At 38.8% G+C, this 17,203-nt stretch overlaps 2 protein-coding genes across 5 annotated transcripts; one reads left to right on the forward strand and one right to left on the reverse strand.

Annotated features, from left to right (window-relative positions):
* Positions 1–3,250: 3,250 nt before the first annotated feature.
* Positions 3,251–14,484, forward strand: LOC103719468 (casein kinase 1-like protein 2). 4 transcript variants are annotated; one of them, XM_017846169.5, is made up of 15 exons: positions 3,611–3,899; positions 3,995–4,119; positions 4,200–4,240; positions 5,172–5,241; positions 5,335–5,483; positions 5,987–6,082; positions 6,182–6,252; positions 8,853–8,914; positions 9,912–9,975; positions 10,073–10,157; positions 10,239–10,365; positions 10,509–10,591; positions 10,699–10,759; positions 11,018–11,166; positions 13,682–14,484. In XM_017846169.5, exons 2-15 carry the CDS (start codon positions 4,044–4,046, stop codon positions 13,970–13,972), a joined length of 1,425 nt encoding a protein of 474 aa, XP_017701658.1. In that variant the 5' UTR covers positions 3,611–3,899; positions 3,995–4,043; the 3' UTR covers positions 13,973–14,484. The 4 variants fall into 4 exon arrangements, with proteins under 4 accessions (XP_008806957.1, XP_017701658.1, XP_017701656.1 ...); XM_017846167.5 differs by having other exon boundaries at positions 3,654–3,899; positions 4,001–4,119; XM_008808735.6 differs by having other exon boundaries at positions 3,251–4,119.
* Positions 14,485–15,009: 525 nt separating this feature from the next.
* LOC148702576 (uncharacterized) lies at positions 15,010–15,945 on the reverse strand. The gene is made up of 2 exons (XM_088705262.1): positions 15,757–15,945; positions 15,010–15,423 (listed from the first exon to the last, which is right to left on the reverse strand). The coding sequence occupies exons 1-2, from the start codon at positions 15,943–15,945 to the stop codon at positions 15,010–15,012; spliced, it is 603 nt and encodes a 200-aa protein (XP_088561388.1).
* Positions 15,946–17,203: the final 1,258 nt, after the last annotated feature.

A 17,203-nucleotide genomic window follows, 5' to 3' on the forward strand; every position in this document is an offset into this window, starting at 1 on the left:
CACAACATGGGTCCAAAATTCTGGTCAATGCAAGATTCGATTAATCAGCGAATACACCAGAGAAGATGGACTGACTGTGTTAGTCACCGAGAATAAGAGTTTTTTCGTGGAAAATTCCTCTTGTTGATGGAGGAAGCAGATGGAGAGACAAATTTCCATAACTTTCTTTTTCTCCGTCTTCTTCATTGTCTGCTGTTTGTTTCCTCTAACATCATCTTAGAATGCTGTTTGTTTCCTCTAACATCTTCTTAGTAAGGTAGGATAGGTAAAATAAGTCTGAAAAGGCATTTTCAGATATGAAGTTACCAAATTTTTTAATAAAAACTCTACTAGCAAAAGTTCTACCATTCAAACTGTCGCAAATAAAAGCTCTACTATATATAATGATACCTAATTGGTTCTTAGGAAGATAGATAAGATCGGTTTCATGCGCATATATGTTACATCTTATGCATGACATGTGGCTCTTTTCCCTCTTATTCTACTAGTAACAACTTGCTCTGATTCTTTAGCCAGAAAATTTTAGGAGTTTTTCCCTCTGTTGGGTGGAGCTACCTTCCTGTTTGCACCTGTCACAGTGTTGATGACAGATTCATACAATGAGCATAAACTTGGTATCATTGACTGGCTCCTCTGAGTTAGCAGTTCAACTTCTTGTAATTTCTTTATTATCCTGGCCGACTGGCAAGCAAGGGGGGCCTATACAATTGATTCTTAGAGGTTAGTCTTCATATCATCCAAGACTAATGTATAGTCTATGTAGAAAAAGATAGTGGCGTATTCAGAGCATATTATGCTTGATTCAACAGTCATAGGAAAGTCCATGCTAATTTCTTTCGCTGTATTTTTGCCACCAATTTCCAACCTAAGGTCCTTGATAGAAGCTTCACTCATGATACTCTGACTGGGCCAAAGTTGAAGGGAGTCAAGTTCGAGCAGTCGATTCTCCGACTGGGCCATGCAATAGAGCACAAAGTCAAGATAGACGGCCATCAAACAAGACAGCCTCAAATGTCATACAAGCTTTGTTTGAAGGCCAACCATATCATAAAAATGGCTATCAAGTGTTGCATAGTATTCTTCGGTCTAAATAGCATACTGTAGAGAATTATAGGTCGTTCTTGTTGCACCGGGGAAGTAAGGATGTTTAGATGAGCAGTTCTATTGCATTAAATAAAGGGAATCTTTAGGATGGTCTTTGGTTGAAGGTGCTTGGAGATTTTTCATTTCCAACCATGTACGCTTCTCAATCACTGTCTATCATATGTGGTTCACTCTTTCCATGCATGACACATTTTTTCCAAAGTGTGCTGCGTTAGAAATTGGGTACGAGTCAAGATTCTGATATACTTTTTGTACATTGTCTAAGGTGAAATAATTAATACAGTCTTAAAGACTTAAGCTATAATAAATTAATATTGCAACTATTAAGTAGCAAGCCAAAGCTTTAGGGCAGATAATTCAAATCAATGTCTATGCTTAATGCACCTATATAAGGGCAACTTATTGGCCATCCATTGCTTTTCATCTATATTGTCATAATCCGTGCAAACATGTGTTTAGTCCTACATCGGTTATTCACTGAATAAATCTTGATATTTATACAGAATCAAAGAATCCAAATAATACCTTTCGGCTAGTCATTTTGGATGAGATTTTGGAATTTGAATTCTTAGCTTAACAGGAACGTCAGAGCTTGAGCGAAGAAAATATGTTAGATTAAGAAACTTAAATAATATCTTCCGACTAGTCATTTTGGATGAGATTCTGGATTCATATTCACTCTCCTAGATCTATCTCTTTTTTCTTTCAACTTTTTTCGCTAAGTATTTTTTGATTTTTTCATTAAAAGAAAGAAATTACGGTCAAATGAATCCCAACCGTAAAAAGGTATCCGCCATATTGATCTACATTTTGTAAGGGACTGCCCACCGGCTGCATGTAGTCAAAAAAAAAAAAAAAGGGGGTAATTGTTTAGTTAAAAAATAACAAAGTAATTGCAGTGGAGAAGGTAAAGTCATGCTATAATTAGGGGAGAAAAATCCCCCAAACTTGTCATCAGACCTATTACATGCTTATAAGTTTTTCCAAAATTGATGGTTAGAACGCAAGTGATCAACTGGACATTGAATGGCAGAGAACGCGGCTTGGGCAAATTCACGTTTGATGTGTTGTCGTGTTCCACGTGCTCTGTAGGTATCTTTTTTTTTTTTCATTAACAATGGATAATTACTCGTCGCTGTGTTTGATAGGTATCCCTTGATGCAACCCCTCAGCAACTTATTTCTTGTATAGCCCAATACAATTTTTTTTCCTAAAATTAACTATTTCTAATTAAGTCTTGTTTTTATTGTTGAAGCTTTAAATAATTACTAAGTAGCAAAAATATCAAAATCACAAAGGTTTAAAAATAAAAGAGAATTCTTAGTAAAAACTTGTCTTACCATGAATATCGATTAAGAAACTTCTCAAATCCTTCTTTATCAATATGGTAGTAGAAAGGACGACATTATTTTTTGTGTGCATGATAATAAGAAAACTTCATTAAGACTAGAAGATATAACCACAAACATCGGTTCGGAGCTTATTTTTTGAATCAAGGGAAAAATCATCAGGCCCCTAAAGGACTAGCACCCGATCTCATAAATACGATAAGCTCGTACAACTATATTCTTGATTGCTAAGAAGTTGGGCAACTCAAAACCATTTTGTCACCAAAATAATTCTAGCATTGTTCCATTTCTATGGCCAACCAATCATTACCATGGTCAAAACTCAGGAGCTAAAATCTAGAGAAGCAAATACTACACCTAGGCTTACACATAAATCACTCATGTTATGCGAACAAGATTTGGTTCGAAATTAGAATTGGAATGAAAATCGGAGCAATTATATTTCTCGATATATTTGGCTCATGATTAAAATTGAAATCAAAATCAAAATAAAATTTGACTACTTAAAAAAATAGAGATTTGATTTTGAAAAATTAGAATATTTTTATTTCTCAAATTAGAATGAGAATGAAATTCTTTGCAATCAAATGGCTGGATTGAAAGTCTTTTGTTTCTATTTGTATTTTAAGTCTAAATCCTCCTATTTATTCAAACGGCCGTCAGAACCGTAGTTTGGTACTCGACGTGCCTCAAAATTCTAGAGAAAGATTGAGATTGATGGCACCTGATCCTTTACCTAAACAGGCAGGGGCAATTCGGTAAGACCAAAAGCTCCCTCCATCCGTATTTTCTTTGACAGGGCCAATTCGGGAATACTAAATCCGGAGCAAGGTGTCCAATTCGTCCAATTCGGGAGAGAGAAGGTTGTTTTCTTCCCGCAAGGAGCACGAGCGAGAACAATAACCGATCAGGAAGGCCAAGAGCTCCCTCGAGCCCTCAACGAGGGTCCAAAATACTAGAGAGAGAGAAGTTTGCGATGTATGTACGCGGACGCTTGGAGGATAAGCTGATAAGCTTCGCTGGGCGGCATCTTTCGTCCCTCCTCCGTTCCCAAGAAGGCTCTCCCACGTCACGACCCGACCTAATTTAGAGAGAGAAACGAAACCCAAAAGAATAAGAAAGCCCAACAAAAGGATCGGAGATAGGCTAGAGATAGAGAGAGAAAGAAGTCTTATATTGTCCGCTATTGAGAAACCGTGATTTCGATTGGATTGAAGCGTGCGTGGGGGCTGCATTCATCACCCCTTTCCCCTTCCCCTTCCCCTCCTCCCTCAGTCTCCCCCTTTTCCTTCTTTCCTAATTCCAATTTCGTGGAGAGAGACCCTAGTAGTTGATCCTTGTTTTGGCGGTTCCGATCTTCTTTTCGTCACATATTTCGTCTTTGTTCTTTGATCGATCGACCGGGCGATGTGAGTCGGCCTGTTTTCTTGTTTTCCTGAGTAATCGGTAGGGATTCGAGAGATCGGAAGGGGTTTCGTTATTTTTTTTGGGATTGCTGGGTTTTTCCCTTTCTTTTTCGTTGTAAAAGTCTGATGTTTTAGGGTTAGGGTTTCAAATTGAGGTGGGCGTTTCTTGAATCTGGCTGCGGCTATGGAGCCTCGCGTGGGGAACAAGTTCCGGCTCGGTCGCAAGATCGGGAGCGGGTCTTTTGGGGAGATCTATTTAGGTATGTACTTGGTTTTAATTTGGATTTGAGGTTTAGTACCTTAAAGGTATTTTTGATTGTTATTTGTTCGATATTTGCAGGTACTAATGCCCAAACGAACGAGGAGGTTGCCATTAAACTCGTGAGTATTACCTCTGGACAGACTTTGGCTTTTGGATTAGGTTTATTTTTGTTATTCGTGGTGTAAATCAGTTGATCGCTAAATTTATTTGCTGGAAAAGAAAATTGTTAGAGTTGATGAAATAATTGGCCTGTTGTTTTAATCGCTTTCTGTCCACTTGCACCTTCTTTTTTCCCCTCTCGCCTAATTTATTATTCCTTCTTAGTTGGACCTGTTTAGCATAGGTCCTTGGTTTTCGTTGAAATTTGTGGGCCTTTTCACAAGTTTTGCTGGGGCTCAAATGATGCAGATGTATTCTTTTTGTTGATTTTCATCATAAGATGTGTAAAGAAATTCATAAGGAACCACCATCATAATCATAACCTTCACTACCAAACCATCACCGTGTCTCGACCTTTGCGTTGGCTTGATGAATCTTTATATACCAATAATTTCTCTAAGGACCAAGTCTAAGTGCTAAATATTTCTGTAAGCTGAAATTGCTTTCGTAGTTTCCCAACTATAATTAAAGTATGATAAAATTATTGAGCTGGTGGGCCACATATTGTGGATGGACTTCTTCAAATTTTTGTTTCTGTCGCCACCTTTTTAATCCTCCTATTAATGTGTTTCATACTGATGTATTAGTGCACTGTGACTGCATAACAAGCGAGGAAAAAGAAAAAAAATCTTTATTTTCAGGTTTTCCTTTATTTTTTGTCATTCCTATTTTTTCAGAAAAAGCCAATACTCACTTCTATTGGCATTTTCTTTATAAAATTGTCCCCCTTAAAGATTTGTCATCATGTTTATATAATGGAGTTATGGGGTCTTTCGAGGGTTTGGCGGGAATTGTTAGTTTGCATTTTTCATTTTTAATGCTTCAAATCCTGTCCTTGCTGCTACCCTTTGTTTGCATTAAAATGACCATACATGGTATCTTTTTTATCAGGAAAATGTCAAGACAAAGCATCCCCAGTTGTTATACGAATCAAAACTTTACAGGATACTGCAAGGAGGGAGTAAGGAGGCATTTCTTTTCCTTTTTATTGCCACTTGATATTTAAAAATTCTTATTAGTTTTATTGTTATTTTCTTATATTTGATTGTGGCAGCTGGGATTCCGAATGTGAGATGGTTTGGTGTTGAAGGTGATTATAATGTCCTTGTGATGGATTTACTTGGGCCAAGTCTTGAAGACCTTTTTAATTTCTGTAGCAGAAAGCTATCTCTAAAGACTGTTCTGATGCTTGCGGATCAGATGGTATAGTATTAACTTCAATGTGCTTGTAGTGAGTTTTCATAGAATCATAACTGTGAAATCTTATCAGAATCTTATTGTTTTGGAGTATGCTTCATGGATACTTTATTGCCCCAATAATTATACTAGGATTTACATCAGCTATTTCTGCTATAAGTTTTCAAAATCCTGACATCTCCCAGTTATTTTAGGTGTTTAGTTTCTCTCTTATCTTCCATCTTAAGATTTTTGACTACTCTTTTATTGGGTTTCCTCATATCTCACTGGATATGGTAATACCATATTCACTTAATCCTTTCCATCTTGCCTTCAGTAGCTCAAGTTCTTTGCATCCTCTAATGTAATCATTCCTGACTTCACCCTTGTTCACAATGCGTTAACCTTAACTGCTAGTCTTTAACACTCTTTTCTTGTGTGGTTACAGCATAATTTTTTTATGAAATAAGGTTGTGTTTGTCTTTTTTTTTTTGTTTGCTTGTGATATATTTTTTCTTATCCCGCTTCAGATCAACCGAGTAGAGTTTGTTCACTCTAAGTCCTTTCTGCATCGAGACATCAAACCAGATAATTTTCTTATGGGTCTAGGACGGCGAGCTAATCAGGTGTGCCATGAAGTTTATCCTTATCCTAGTTGATTATAGTTCTGTTCATGATAAAATTTGTAATCTGTTTGATCTTGCTGCTGTTGTACTTTTCTATAGGTGTACATCATTGATTTTGGCCTTGCCAAGAAGTATAGAGATACTACAACTCACCAGCACATTCCATATAGGTAAGATGCTGGAATATTTAAAATTTGTGAAAATATTATCTTTAAAATTTTTGCATTGTTTGTCTGAAAGTGGAATTCCTTTCTGTTATGCTTGCCAATGATTGAATGTGAAGATCCTCTTATCATAGTCCGTTGAAAAGTATAACATTGGGTATGCACACAATTTTTGAATTAAATATATTAAAAATTGTCCCACTTCTTCTACCATCTCTCATGACACTTGAAGGAGGTTTTAATTCTCTGAAATCAAGATTCGAGCCTAGGTAAGTTTTAAGTATATATTTATGAATTTTTTGATCTTTATTGTCTTTGTGCTTTATTACAGCTTGTTTCCCATTTTTAAACTATAGTGCTGTAGAGCAATTTGATATTGTGCTTTGCTATATTGTCATGATTTTGATGGAAAAAAGTTTTATTGAGGATGAAAGTGGATAATATTAAAATTCTCTTTGCTTGCTTGCTTCAAGAGGAAAAGTGCATTGGGTATAAAGCCTTCTAAATTTTTGTGTAGTAGTTAAGTTTCATATGGGGTAAATGCATTTTAAACTATCTTTCATTGTGCATAGAAATATTTTTAGCTGCTACCATCTTTGCTGGATTTGGTCAATAGCCATAGGATACCATCCAGTGTTATATTTCTGGAAATATGATGAATATTGCTATTTATTATGGTTTGAGAAGAAAAGGTTGATACTTCCCCTGATTTTTGTTTTTTCTTTCTGCTGTTAAGTGGCATTCGAAGCTCTTGTTATATTCTTATGAAAAATATCTAGGGCATAGCTTTCATCATGGTGAAATCCTCATAGGATTAGGATTACATTGCTTCGTCTACTTGCCCTTTAAGGAATGGTGATGATTTGGTTATGGCTCATCCAGCAGTCGCAAAAATGCAATGAGATATGTCAGTGATAATGATGCCTGAAGATATGGTTTAATTTTGTTTATGTTCCTCTACAAAAATAAGCACTACTATCGGCTTTCATAGCCCCTTTTCTTGCCGAAATTGTATTTCGTGACTAAGATGCTGTGATTGCATTACATGTTAAAATTCTTATTGATGTTCCTTTGTCTTCTGGTAGCAAAGCTCAATTGACATGTTCTCATGGAATTTCATAGTGGCATGATTGAGTTGGTTCGAAATTAATTATTCTATGAAAAATTTGGTCTCGATTGTCTACACATCTAAAGAGGAAAAGTCTGCTAAAACATTCTTACTTTTTGCCATTCATGGTCTATTCTCCATTTCTTGTTGTATAACAGGGCTATATGCATTTTCTGGTAATATAATGGTTGTTAAAATAGATTACTTCCAATACTTCAAGTTGAAGTTTTGTCTCCATTCCATTCTCTTTTGTAAGGGAGGTTTGGAATCTCAGAGCAAGTTATCATGATTGTTCAAGTTTAATGTTCTTTAATGTTGCATTAGATGGTAGTTGAAGTGTCTAAGAATCACTTATTGTCTGGTTTTACCTGTTGCAGGCACTTTCATTGTCGGATTCCTTGGTTAGGCCTGCTTATGGCGATGGTTATAGAATCTTAGTAACATTGGTTTGTGGTTTTTCATAGTAGGCACTGGCATTGTAGGATTCCTTGCTTTCCTTCTCACTGTCATGTGACATATCTGATTGATTTATTAAAAATTATCTCAGTTCTTGTTGTTGTTGTTCTTTGTTTCGGGGGCTCTGGGTGGGGAAAAGCCTAAATTAGAACCTTTTATAGTCATAGTTAGTGGCTATTCACTTTAATTTTAGTTTGCTTCCAATTCAGCTGCTGTATGATCTTGGTATACCCTTGCTATTTATGCAAGTTTTGAGCATACCAGTCCAAGAGCAGTTGAAATGTTGGTTTATCTTTTATATATGATGACATTTTATTTCTGCCTAGTTGATGATTGGAGTGATAAATTTTAGGCTATATAGGACAGCTGAAATTCTTTGATTCTACTTTTCTATGAGCACTTGCAATCCTTCATGCACCATATCTTGCAACACTTAGTGCCTCATTGCATACATTCACATCAAAGTTGACTTTCCTCCACAATGCCTTATCTTATATGGTAGACTAATAATTGAGATCTTTTAGTTGGGGAGCTTTATGTCATATGTTCACCAGTACATTTTACAGTGTTTTTTCAGCAGTAACAAAGCATTGCTGTTGTAATTACGGTTGCACTAATTATTGATTAAGTTTTCCTCCCCTTTTTCCCATATTGCTGGAAGCTTAGTGGTGTATATTCAGTGTTACATTCTTTAATATATTTTATTGCCTCGTATTGGTTTACTCTTATATTTATAGTTTTTTGATAGATTTATGGACAATCTGAAGAAGCATGATGATTCATAGTTTGACTGCTTCCCTTTTTTAGTTATTCCTTTTCTTTGCCCAACATTGGGTGCATGTTCTAGAGCATTTACTTATCTGGTCAAAATGAACTTAAAACTAGCTTGTTCTGTGGATACCATACTTGTAAATCTTGTCAGTGGTTTTTCACGTCTGTCAGTTGAATCTTTGAATTGCATTGCACGCCTTTAATTGCTAGAAAATTGTTGAAACCCCATTAGTAGCATTCTCATGTTATGTTTATGTCTAAAATATTGCAGAGAGAACAAAAACTTGACTGGGACAGCAAGATACGCAAGTGTTAACACCCATCTTGGCATAGGTATGTGTAATGTGTGGGTGTGTGTGGGTGCGCACATGTGCATATATATTTATGTATGTGAGTGTAGTTGGCTTACACACTATATGTTAACTGCTTGAAAAAGGAGTTAACAATTTAAAATTAATGATGGGCTATATAAATTCAAAATCCAAATCATCGAACATGATCCACGCTGTAAAAAATGCCAAGAAACAAAAATTCACATATTTTGATGGCCTAAAACTTAATCATCGAGTAGTTGTATAATGAACGGTTGAATCTCATGATGCTATGTTATACTATGATCTAATCATCAAAGCCTAGTGAATTTGAATCTACCATGTTTTAAGATGTGCAGATCATGATCTGATGGATTTTCAATTTATGTGCCCTATCGTGTATTTTACCATAGTGTGATTGATGTAGTTCATTTTTGTACAGAGTATGGTTCGCCGTACCGGCCCGAACTGGATGGTACGAGGCTTACTGTACCAGTTCGGTACCTGTACCCGATATGTGTGGCGTATCGACATTTGGTACGCCAAAAGGTCCCCATATTGTACCGTACCGATATAGTACTAGTGTGGTACTGGTACGGAGTCCGGTACCGAGGCAGCGAACCTTGGTACTAGGTTATGCATAGGTTAGAGACCACCAAAAGATATAATCTTTGTTTTTTAGTCATTTCTTGCTCCGTGTATTTGTTCAACAGTTTGGATCTTGAATTTGGACAGTCTATCATTAATTGTAAAATTGTTAAATCCCTTTTCAGAGAATTAACATAATGTGTGTAGTCAAACTCATATATATCTATGTATCTCTCTATCTAATTATCTATTCATATGTGTGTGTGTGTGTATTCGCATAAGTTTGTAATTACTTTCTGCTAATATCAAATTTTTAATCTCTATCCAATGTTTATCTATTGCTGTTTATACTTGATTTTTCCTATATTATGCTACATTGATCAAATTCCATGTTTGGTTGTGACTATTGTGTGCTTTTTTTGGCTGCTAAGAACAAAGCAGGAGGGATGATCTGGAGTCTCTTGGATATGTCCTCATGTACTTCTTAAGAGGAAGGTATGCTTTCTTGTTTGGACTTTTTCTTCTTTTTTTTTTTAATTTTTTTTTCTCCTCTTTGCTATCCCTAATAAAAACCCTGGTCCTCTGGTTTCAGTCTTCCATGGCAGGGTTTAAAAGCAGGAACCAAGAAACAGAAGTATGAGAAAATCAGTGAAAGAAAAGTTGCCACATCAATTGAGGTATATTTTTAGCTTGTATCATAAACTGCAGTTCGTAACTTTTTTCTTCCTTTTAATGGATAAATTGATCCAATTGTTCAGGCTTTATGTCGGGGATATCCTTCAGAGTTTGCATCATACTTCCATTACTGCCGTTCACTACGTTTTGATGATAAGCCAGATTATGCATATCTTAAGAGATTATTTCGGGATCTTTTTATCCGTGAGGGTGCGTTTCACTTTTCGTATATCTTTGACGGAAAGACTGGAAGATTTGTTTATTTACCCAATTATTTTATTTCTGAACTGAGAATCTGTGAATGCCGCTTCTTGTCCAAGGTTAATATTGTTTTTATGTTTGTTCTTCTGCAGGATTTCAGTTTGACTATGTGTTTGACTGGACCATATTGAAATATCAGCAGTCACAGATTGCCAGTGCTCCTCCGCGTGCTCCTGTTAGTTCTGTGCAGAATTTGTTGTTTCCGATTTCACCTTGTTTCTCTTTGTACTTGAACAATTGCTTAATCTTTGTTTCTTTTTCATTAATTTGTTCTCATTTTAGGGTCCTGGTGCTGGACCTAGCTCTGGCTTGGCCCCTGCAGTTGCCAACGAGAGGCAGTCAGGTAGCCTATTTTGTCATTTATCATACATTCTTATTTTCAATTATGCAAATAAATCTGCATATTTTCTACATGGTCTTATACTGATGTATTGTGCAGTTTATGATTCATATTCGCATTGGCCTTTCATGTACTAGATTAGAAGTTCTTTAGTTTGTGTACATGATATTACTTACATGTTGTTTACCTATTCTTGCATGACTTGCTTTTTCCCCTACATCTTTAGAGGTGTGAGTTTTGCTGCTGAAAATTTTGTTCTAGGTGGTGAGGAAGGAAGAACAAGTGGTTGGTCAGCAATGGATCCCTCTCGTCGACGAGCTCCAGCTCCAGCTCCGGCTATAAATGCAGGCAGCTTGTCGAAGCAGAAAACGCCAATTGGAAATGATCCAGCTGCTACTAAAGATGTTATGGTGAGATCTTCCTATTCCACATTGTTATCCATCTTCCTATTCCACATTGAGATCACTGAATATAGTCTGCAAAGGGTTTACGAAGATATATCTTGCTAAAATATTCAAATCATGACCGATGAATTATTCACAAAGTCTTTAGATCAAGGTTTAAAATATCAGATATATTCGATCGTATTCTACAAATGGTTACTTAGTTATTATATGTACTACGGAGATATATCTTGCCAAAATGTTCAAACCGTGACTGTTGAATTGTTCATGAAGCCTTTAGATCAAGGTTTAAAATATCAGATATAAGGTCTAATTCTGAAAATATGCTACAGTATAGCTTAGCAACGTGCAAACAGCAGAATATAATATATCAGGTCGTCAAACATTGAGTTATCTTCGAACTTATCTTTAATATATAAGTTCTTGTATCGAGACATTTTAATTCTTCTATAATCAGGAGTCATGCTAGTGCTGAGGTATCCATTGGAATTTGGAACAAATAATACTATGGTTGTAGATTTTCTAAAATACATGGGAAGACATCTGAAGCCTTCACATTTTTTCCCCCTTAGAAATGCTTGCTGTAGGATTTCTAGATCCACCTGTCGAATCAATGTTCTCCTTCATGTTTTGTAGCTCAAGATTTTGGAGATTGCAATAGGGCTAAGGCTCATAAATATTGTGGAATTGCATCCAAAGCGGTAGATGGTGTGAGATGACATCAGAGTCGTGGTCTGATTTCAAGTGTTTTCACATGTGTGGTTGTATTTGAGTATAAGATGAAGCATCATGAGAGGATTATGTAGGGTACTTGTTTATGCATATTTCACCTACAAATTTGCTTCCTTTGGCCTGCTTCACTATTTTACAGTCCCACCAATTCCAGCTTGTCGAAATGATATATTAAATAAAACTTCAACATTGACTTTTACTGTTTCCTGTTCAAGATTCGTCACATTCTGCTCTCAACAAACTATATATTTATATAGGTTTCACCCTTTGGGAGGCGAGCTTAACTTGCAGTTTTTACCTCTCAAGTTTGTGGTTAGAGATTCCTGATAATATCCATCCAATTGAGCATTAATACTAGGAAGAAAGCACATGCCCATGAGAATGATATCTCTCTAGATGATCAGAGAAAGATATATTTTTGAAAGATCTTGGATTTTTTTCCTAGATCTGGCATTTTTTCTGCTTCATGTTTTATGGTTATCCTAGATATGGATTTCTAGTAGGCATCTCGCATTTGTATGAGTCCGAATAGTTGAATACGCAGTTTTCTTCCTTTTTTTGTATTTTTTTGGGCACATTCTTTTATTTTGACAGCTTTCCCCCCCTCCCGCTGAAGGCTCATCGGCATTCTCTAACAAAAATAGTTTGAATTGATCTCCAAGGTCTGGTCTGGAAATGGGATAAGGGGTGGGATAAGGCATTTATCGTTCTTTATCTCTAGGGTCATTTCATGGTGCAGTGGTAAAAGCCTTGCGCTCACAAACCCAATGACATGGGTTCGGGTCTAAGCAGCCACTGTGTCAAAAAAAAAAAAAAGAACAAAAAGAGCAAAGGTAAGGTCAGACCCAGTTTGCCCCTCCCAGAGCCCCAGATTGCCTGAACATAATTGGGTAATGCGGAAATGGAAAATCCTTGGGGTAAATGCTAAACAGACGAGATTGTGGGGTGGAACAACTGATCCCCGACAATTTGACCAAACTAGGGATAATTGGGAGTTGCTGATTCTATAGGGTTTCTAGAATTTCACAGTCGCCGCACTCTCCCCATGTTTATCACCACTTGATTTGTGAAAATGGCAAAATAGAAAAAAAATCTTTCCTAGCAAAACGTAATCACAAAGAGCATATATGTCTTTTTACCCAAATAATAACCAGCATAGGTATGATGGTTAATGGGGTTAAAAAGCACTTGTTGCCAATGCAAATTTGAATTATCCTTACTAATCTTACTTTGTTCGGGAACTGGCTGTACCTAGTGGGGATGACGACAAAGTTCGATGCCCGCCCTACCAGCATCAGAGCTGTAAGGCAAATCCCGAACCTGTATCCAGCTTATAATTATCACAAATTGACTGCTGTATGATTGTGAAAGTTTCTGGAATGTAGCATGTAGTCTACCAGCTTTAAGGTTAAGTGCTTTTTAGCGTCATTATCTGTTAGGGTATCACCAGGGTGAGGGAGGTCTATTAGGATATTTTATTGCGAGAGGGAGTCAATGCACTTAATATTCCTGCAGGTTTGAGCTTGTAAAGTTTCATCTACTTTTGATGCATTATCTGTGTGTGTTCTGAATATAGTGATCTAGCGGTGGATATAGCTAGAAATGTAGTGTTGAAATTAGGAAAATTCTTGCTGTTTCTATTTCCTGACCTATCAACCATTTCTTGATCAACTACGTCAGGATTAAGTATATTTGTAACCAATCATGTGATTCGGTAGGCGTGTTGCTTTACTAGACGTATTTAGTGTTTATCATGTAATTCCTGACCGTGGATGCATATACCATATAGTTATCCAGTTCAGCTTTTTTGGGGCGGTCAAGCGGATCTTCAAGGCGAGCTGCTGTTTCTAGCAGCCGGGATGCTGTGGCCGGTGAGTCTGACCCATCTCAGACTCGTACTGCTGAGGCAAGCCCTGGGACATTCCGCAGATTTTCTGGTGCTCAGAGAAGTTCCCCTGTTAGTTCTGCAGAGCACAAGCGATCTCCATCTGGTAGGCCATCGAACATCAAGAACTATGAATCCACCCTTAAAGGCTTCGAGTGCCTTAATTTCAACAGCGACGAGAGGGTTCAGTATTAGTGTTGATTCTAGTCAAGCTGCTGCAACTTATGCTTCGTTCACTCTGTATAAAAACATCCTAAACTGGAGAAACAATATGCTCGGGCATGTTTCCCATCAGTCAAATGTGGGAAGCTGTTGGGTTGACTGGTGATTTGAGAAAGTGCCCTAAAGATGGTGCAAAATAAGAGAAAGGCAGTTCTAAGGAGTTGGGACACCTAACCGTGCCGTTGCCATGGTAAGGCTATTTGTACATTGTGTCCTGAGTTATTGCTATGGCTTCCTCCTTGATGTAATCCATGTTATTTGATTATATTTCTTGGATTTTATTTTTCCGCTGAATCCACATGCCACCTGTTTGCGTACGAAATCATTTGATTTATTGTATTTAATCAACAATGTGAGGACTCCAGGTGTGTTAAATTACCTGTGTGTCTGCCTGCTTGAGTATGTGTTATTGCATGCCTGGAGCTTCATGTATTTGTTTGTGGTACTTGATTCTCGTGCTATAATGTAGGCCTTATTGAGCAACATATTTCGTTCTTATTGAGCAACATATTTCGTTCTTAGCGAACCTTGGTTTGGTTTGTTCGAGCTCCTTGTTGCAAAATTGTGTCAGTCAGGTAAGGGATTGGGGGAGTTTCTTTCCAGCGCAAAGGTCAAGGTTCAGCTGCTGTCATCCGAAAGCAGATGTTTTGGTGAAGTATTTGAGTTTTCTTTTGAAAACGGCAATTCATATACCTTAAGTACATTCTATCAAGTCATAAGAAAGTAAAAAGTACAATGAGGGTGGTAAATCAACTACGGATGTCCAAAGAATTTTTTCAGAATGTTGCGCAATATAAGGGGCGATCTAGTCTGTTGCTCTATTCGCCTTTCGGAATACATGTGCATTTGGAACTCATCCAACTTCATACCTAATCTATGAGTCTTACGAATAAGAGGATGACTATCTCCATATTTGTTCGTATTCAGGATCCAATCGATCACTATTGATGAGTCCTTCTCGAGGTATGCTAGCTTGGCACCAAGAGCCTGCCTCACGTAGGATTTATCTATCAAGCTGCCCGCAGTTCTGCTCCAACTGCAGTAAGTTCTGTCGTACTACGTTCCCCAGCAATAACTAGCCTACCAAAGTGGTCTCTCATTATAAATTCTACACCTTCGGACAACTCATCCATCAACATGCTACCATCAAAATTTATTTTGAGATGGCCAAGGGGTGGGGGCATCCAAGAAACAAGAGCAAATCTGGGCGCTGTAGCAGCGGAGAGAGTACCCCAGATGTCTCTGACCATCCTAGGAGAGAACATAGCAACACATGAAATAACCTTCCTGGCCTGAAGCACGGCTCTATCCACCACCATCCTCGAAGACAACTTCCTGCCCTCAAATAGGCCCGCATTCCTGTCCAACCAAATATGGTAAGCTAGATATGCTCTAAGTATCCTCGCCTCAGCAAAACTAGGACTCTGCAATGAAACTCTCAGTAGATGTAATAGGTCATGTGATGACTCCACCCAATGGGGAAGAGGGGCTGGTGATGTCCTCCATATCTTTCTAGCCCTGAGGCATTACAAAAGAATATGCTCAATAGTCTCCTCGCTGTCCGTACACACCTCACAGCACTGAGAAATCTGCACACCTCACCGAGCTAGCACACTCCTGGTAGGTAAGCAACCCCAGGCCACCTTCTAAATGAAAAGCGCCACCCGCAAGTGAATCTGCATTCTCCAAATCCATCATTCCTCGATCTGCCGGGTCGGCTTCCCACTGAACAGAGCTTGGAGATCCCTCGCACGCACCTGAGACCGGCCCGACAGCACCCATACTAACATGTCGAACTCTCCCTGGACAGGAACTGGGAGAGCCAGGACCATCTTAGCCAGCTGCTCCCCAAACACCTCCCGAATCAACTCCTCCCTCCAACGTCCCTCAACAGAGTCCATCAAATCGCTAACCATGCAACTAGCTAATTGCACCGAGTCCACCATGGTCGGCAGGCGGCTGATCGGTTGTGAGATCACCTAGCAATCCTCCAGCACATCAATGGACCGGCCATCACCAATAACCCATCTGACCTCCGGGAGGACCAACATGGCTCTTGCGCACATCTCCCTCCACACCGGTGAATGGTGACCGGCCACTCTCGCTTCAGGCAGCAAAACACCATACTTGGCCCTCATCAATGAAGACCACGTACTGTCGGGCTCCATCACAAATCTAGCAACATGGCAAGCCGCTAGGGCCTCCTGCCTAGCCAACAGGGACTGTACCCCCAAGCCCCCGAACCTGGTCGGCTGACACACCACCTCCCATGCCAATATGTGGATACCACCTCTGCCTCCACTCTTCCCTTAGATGAAGTTTCTAAAGAGCTGCTCAAGAGTCCTTAGGACCCCCACTGGAATGAGGGAGTTGGATAGCAAATAAATAGGAATCGAGGAGAGGACTGCCCGAACTAGGGTGATCCTACCCATCATTGACAGTGAATGCATCTGCCATCCCTCCAACCTGTGCCTGATGCTAAGCTTCAGGAAAGAGCAATCCGTACTATATAGTCGCCGACCAGAGATCGAAACCCCAAGATATCTCAAAGTGCCTTCCTGCTCGCCTATCCCCAAAATCTCCAAAATAGAGTGCCTCACCGTCCGTCTGATCTTCGAACTGAAACAAATTACTGACTTTGATAAGTTGACCCTCTGCTTCGACACTGCACAATAGTCACGAAGAATCCTGTCAATGACCCCAGCATCTTGTCGAGTCGACCGGGCTAGCAGTAAACAGTCATTAGCGAAAAGCAAATGTAAGATCAAAGTAGCCCTCGCCTCTGGCCTGTAAGCCTCCAACTCTTGAGTAAGTACCGCCTGTCGCAGAGCTCTGGACAAAGCATATGCACATATAATAAACAGCAAAGGGGATATGGGGCATTCATGTCGCAACCCTCTATAGGACTCAAAGAAACCAGATGGCGTGCCATTCACCAAGATGGCAAAAGAAGGGACCCTGACACAGCATATCACCCACCGAATCCATGTCTCATGAAAGCCAAACTCCTGCAAAGACTGCTGCACAAAATCCCATCGCATCCTGTCGTAGGCCTTGTCCATATCGAGCTTGATCCCCATCAAGCTCCTCCTCATCGGGGCCTTGCCCAAGTCAAATATAAACTTCTGGGCTATAAGCACATTATCAGAAATACTCCACCCTCCTATAAAAGCTCCCTGCTCCGTACTGATTAGCCTCGGAAGA

The sequence above is a fragment of the Phoenix dactylifera genome, chromosome 9, assembly GCF_051530095.1.
Source record: "Phoenix dactylifera cultivar Ajwa chromosome 9, Ajwa_hap1_PhDact_Kaust_v1.1, whole genome shotgun sequence".
Classification (NCBI taxonomy): domain Eukaryota; kingdom Viridiplantae; phylum Streptophyta; class Magnoliopsida; order Arecales; family Arecaceae; genus Phoenix; species Phoenix dactylifera.

Bases quoted from the DNA above. Each gene is read 5' to 3' on its own strand.
- LOC148702576 (XM_088705262.1), bottom strand. From the start codon at position 15,945: ATGGTGGACTCGGTGCAATTAGCTAGTTGCATGGTTAGCGATTTGATG. The intron at 15,424-15,756 runs GTGCGTGCGAGG...GTTTCATTGCAG, and splicing joins TGCTGTCGGGCCGGTCTCAG to AGTCCTAGTTTTGCTGAGGC.
- LOC103719468 (XM_008808735.6), top strand. From the start codon at position 4,044: ATGGAGCCTCGCGTGGGGAACAAGTTCCGGCTCGGTCGCAAGATCGGG. The intron at 8,915-9,911 runs GTATGTGTAATG...TTGGCTGCTAAG, and splicing joins TAACACCCATCTTGGCATAG to AACAAAGCAGGAGGGATGAT. The intron at 10,592-10,698 runs GTTAGTTCTGTG...TTCTCATTTTAG, and splicing joins GTGCTCCTCCGCGTGCTCCT to GGTCCTGGTGCTGGACCTAG.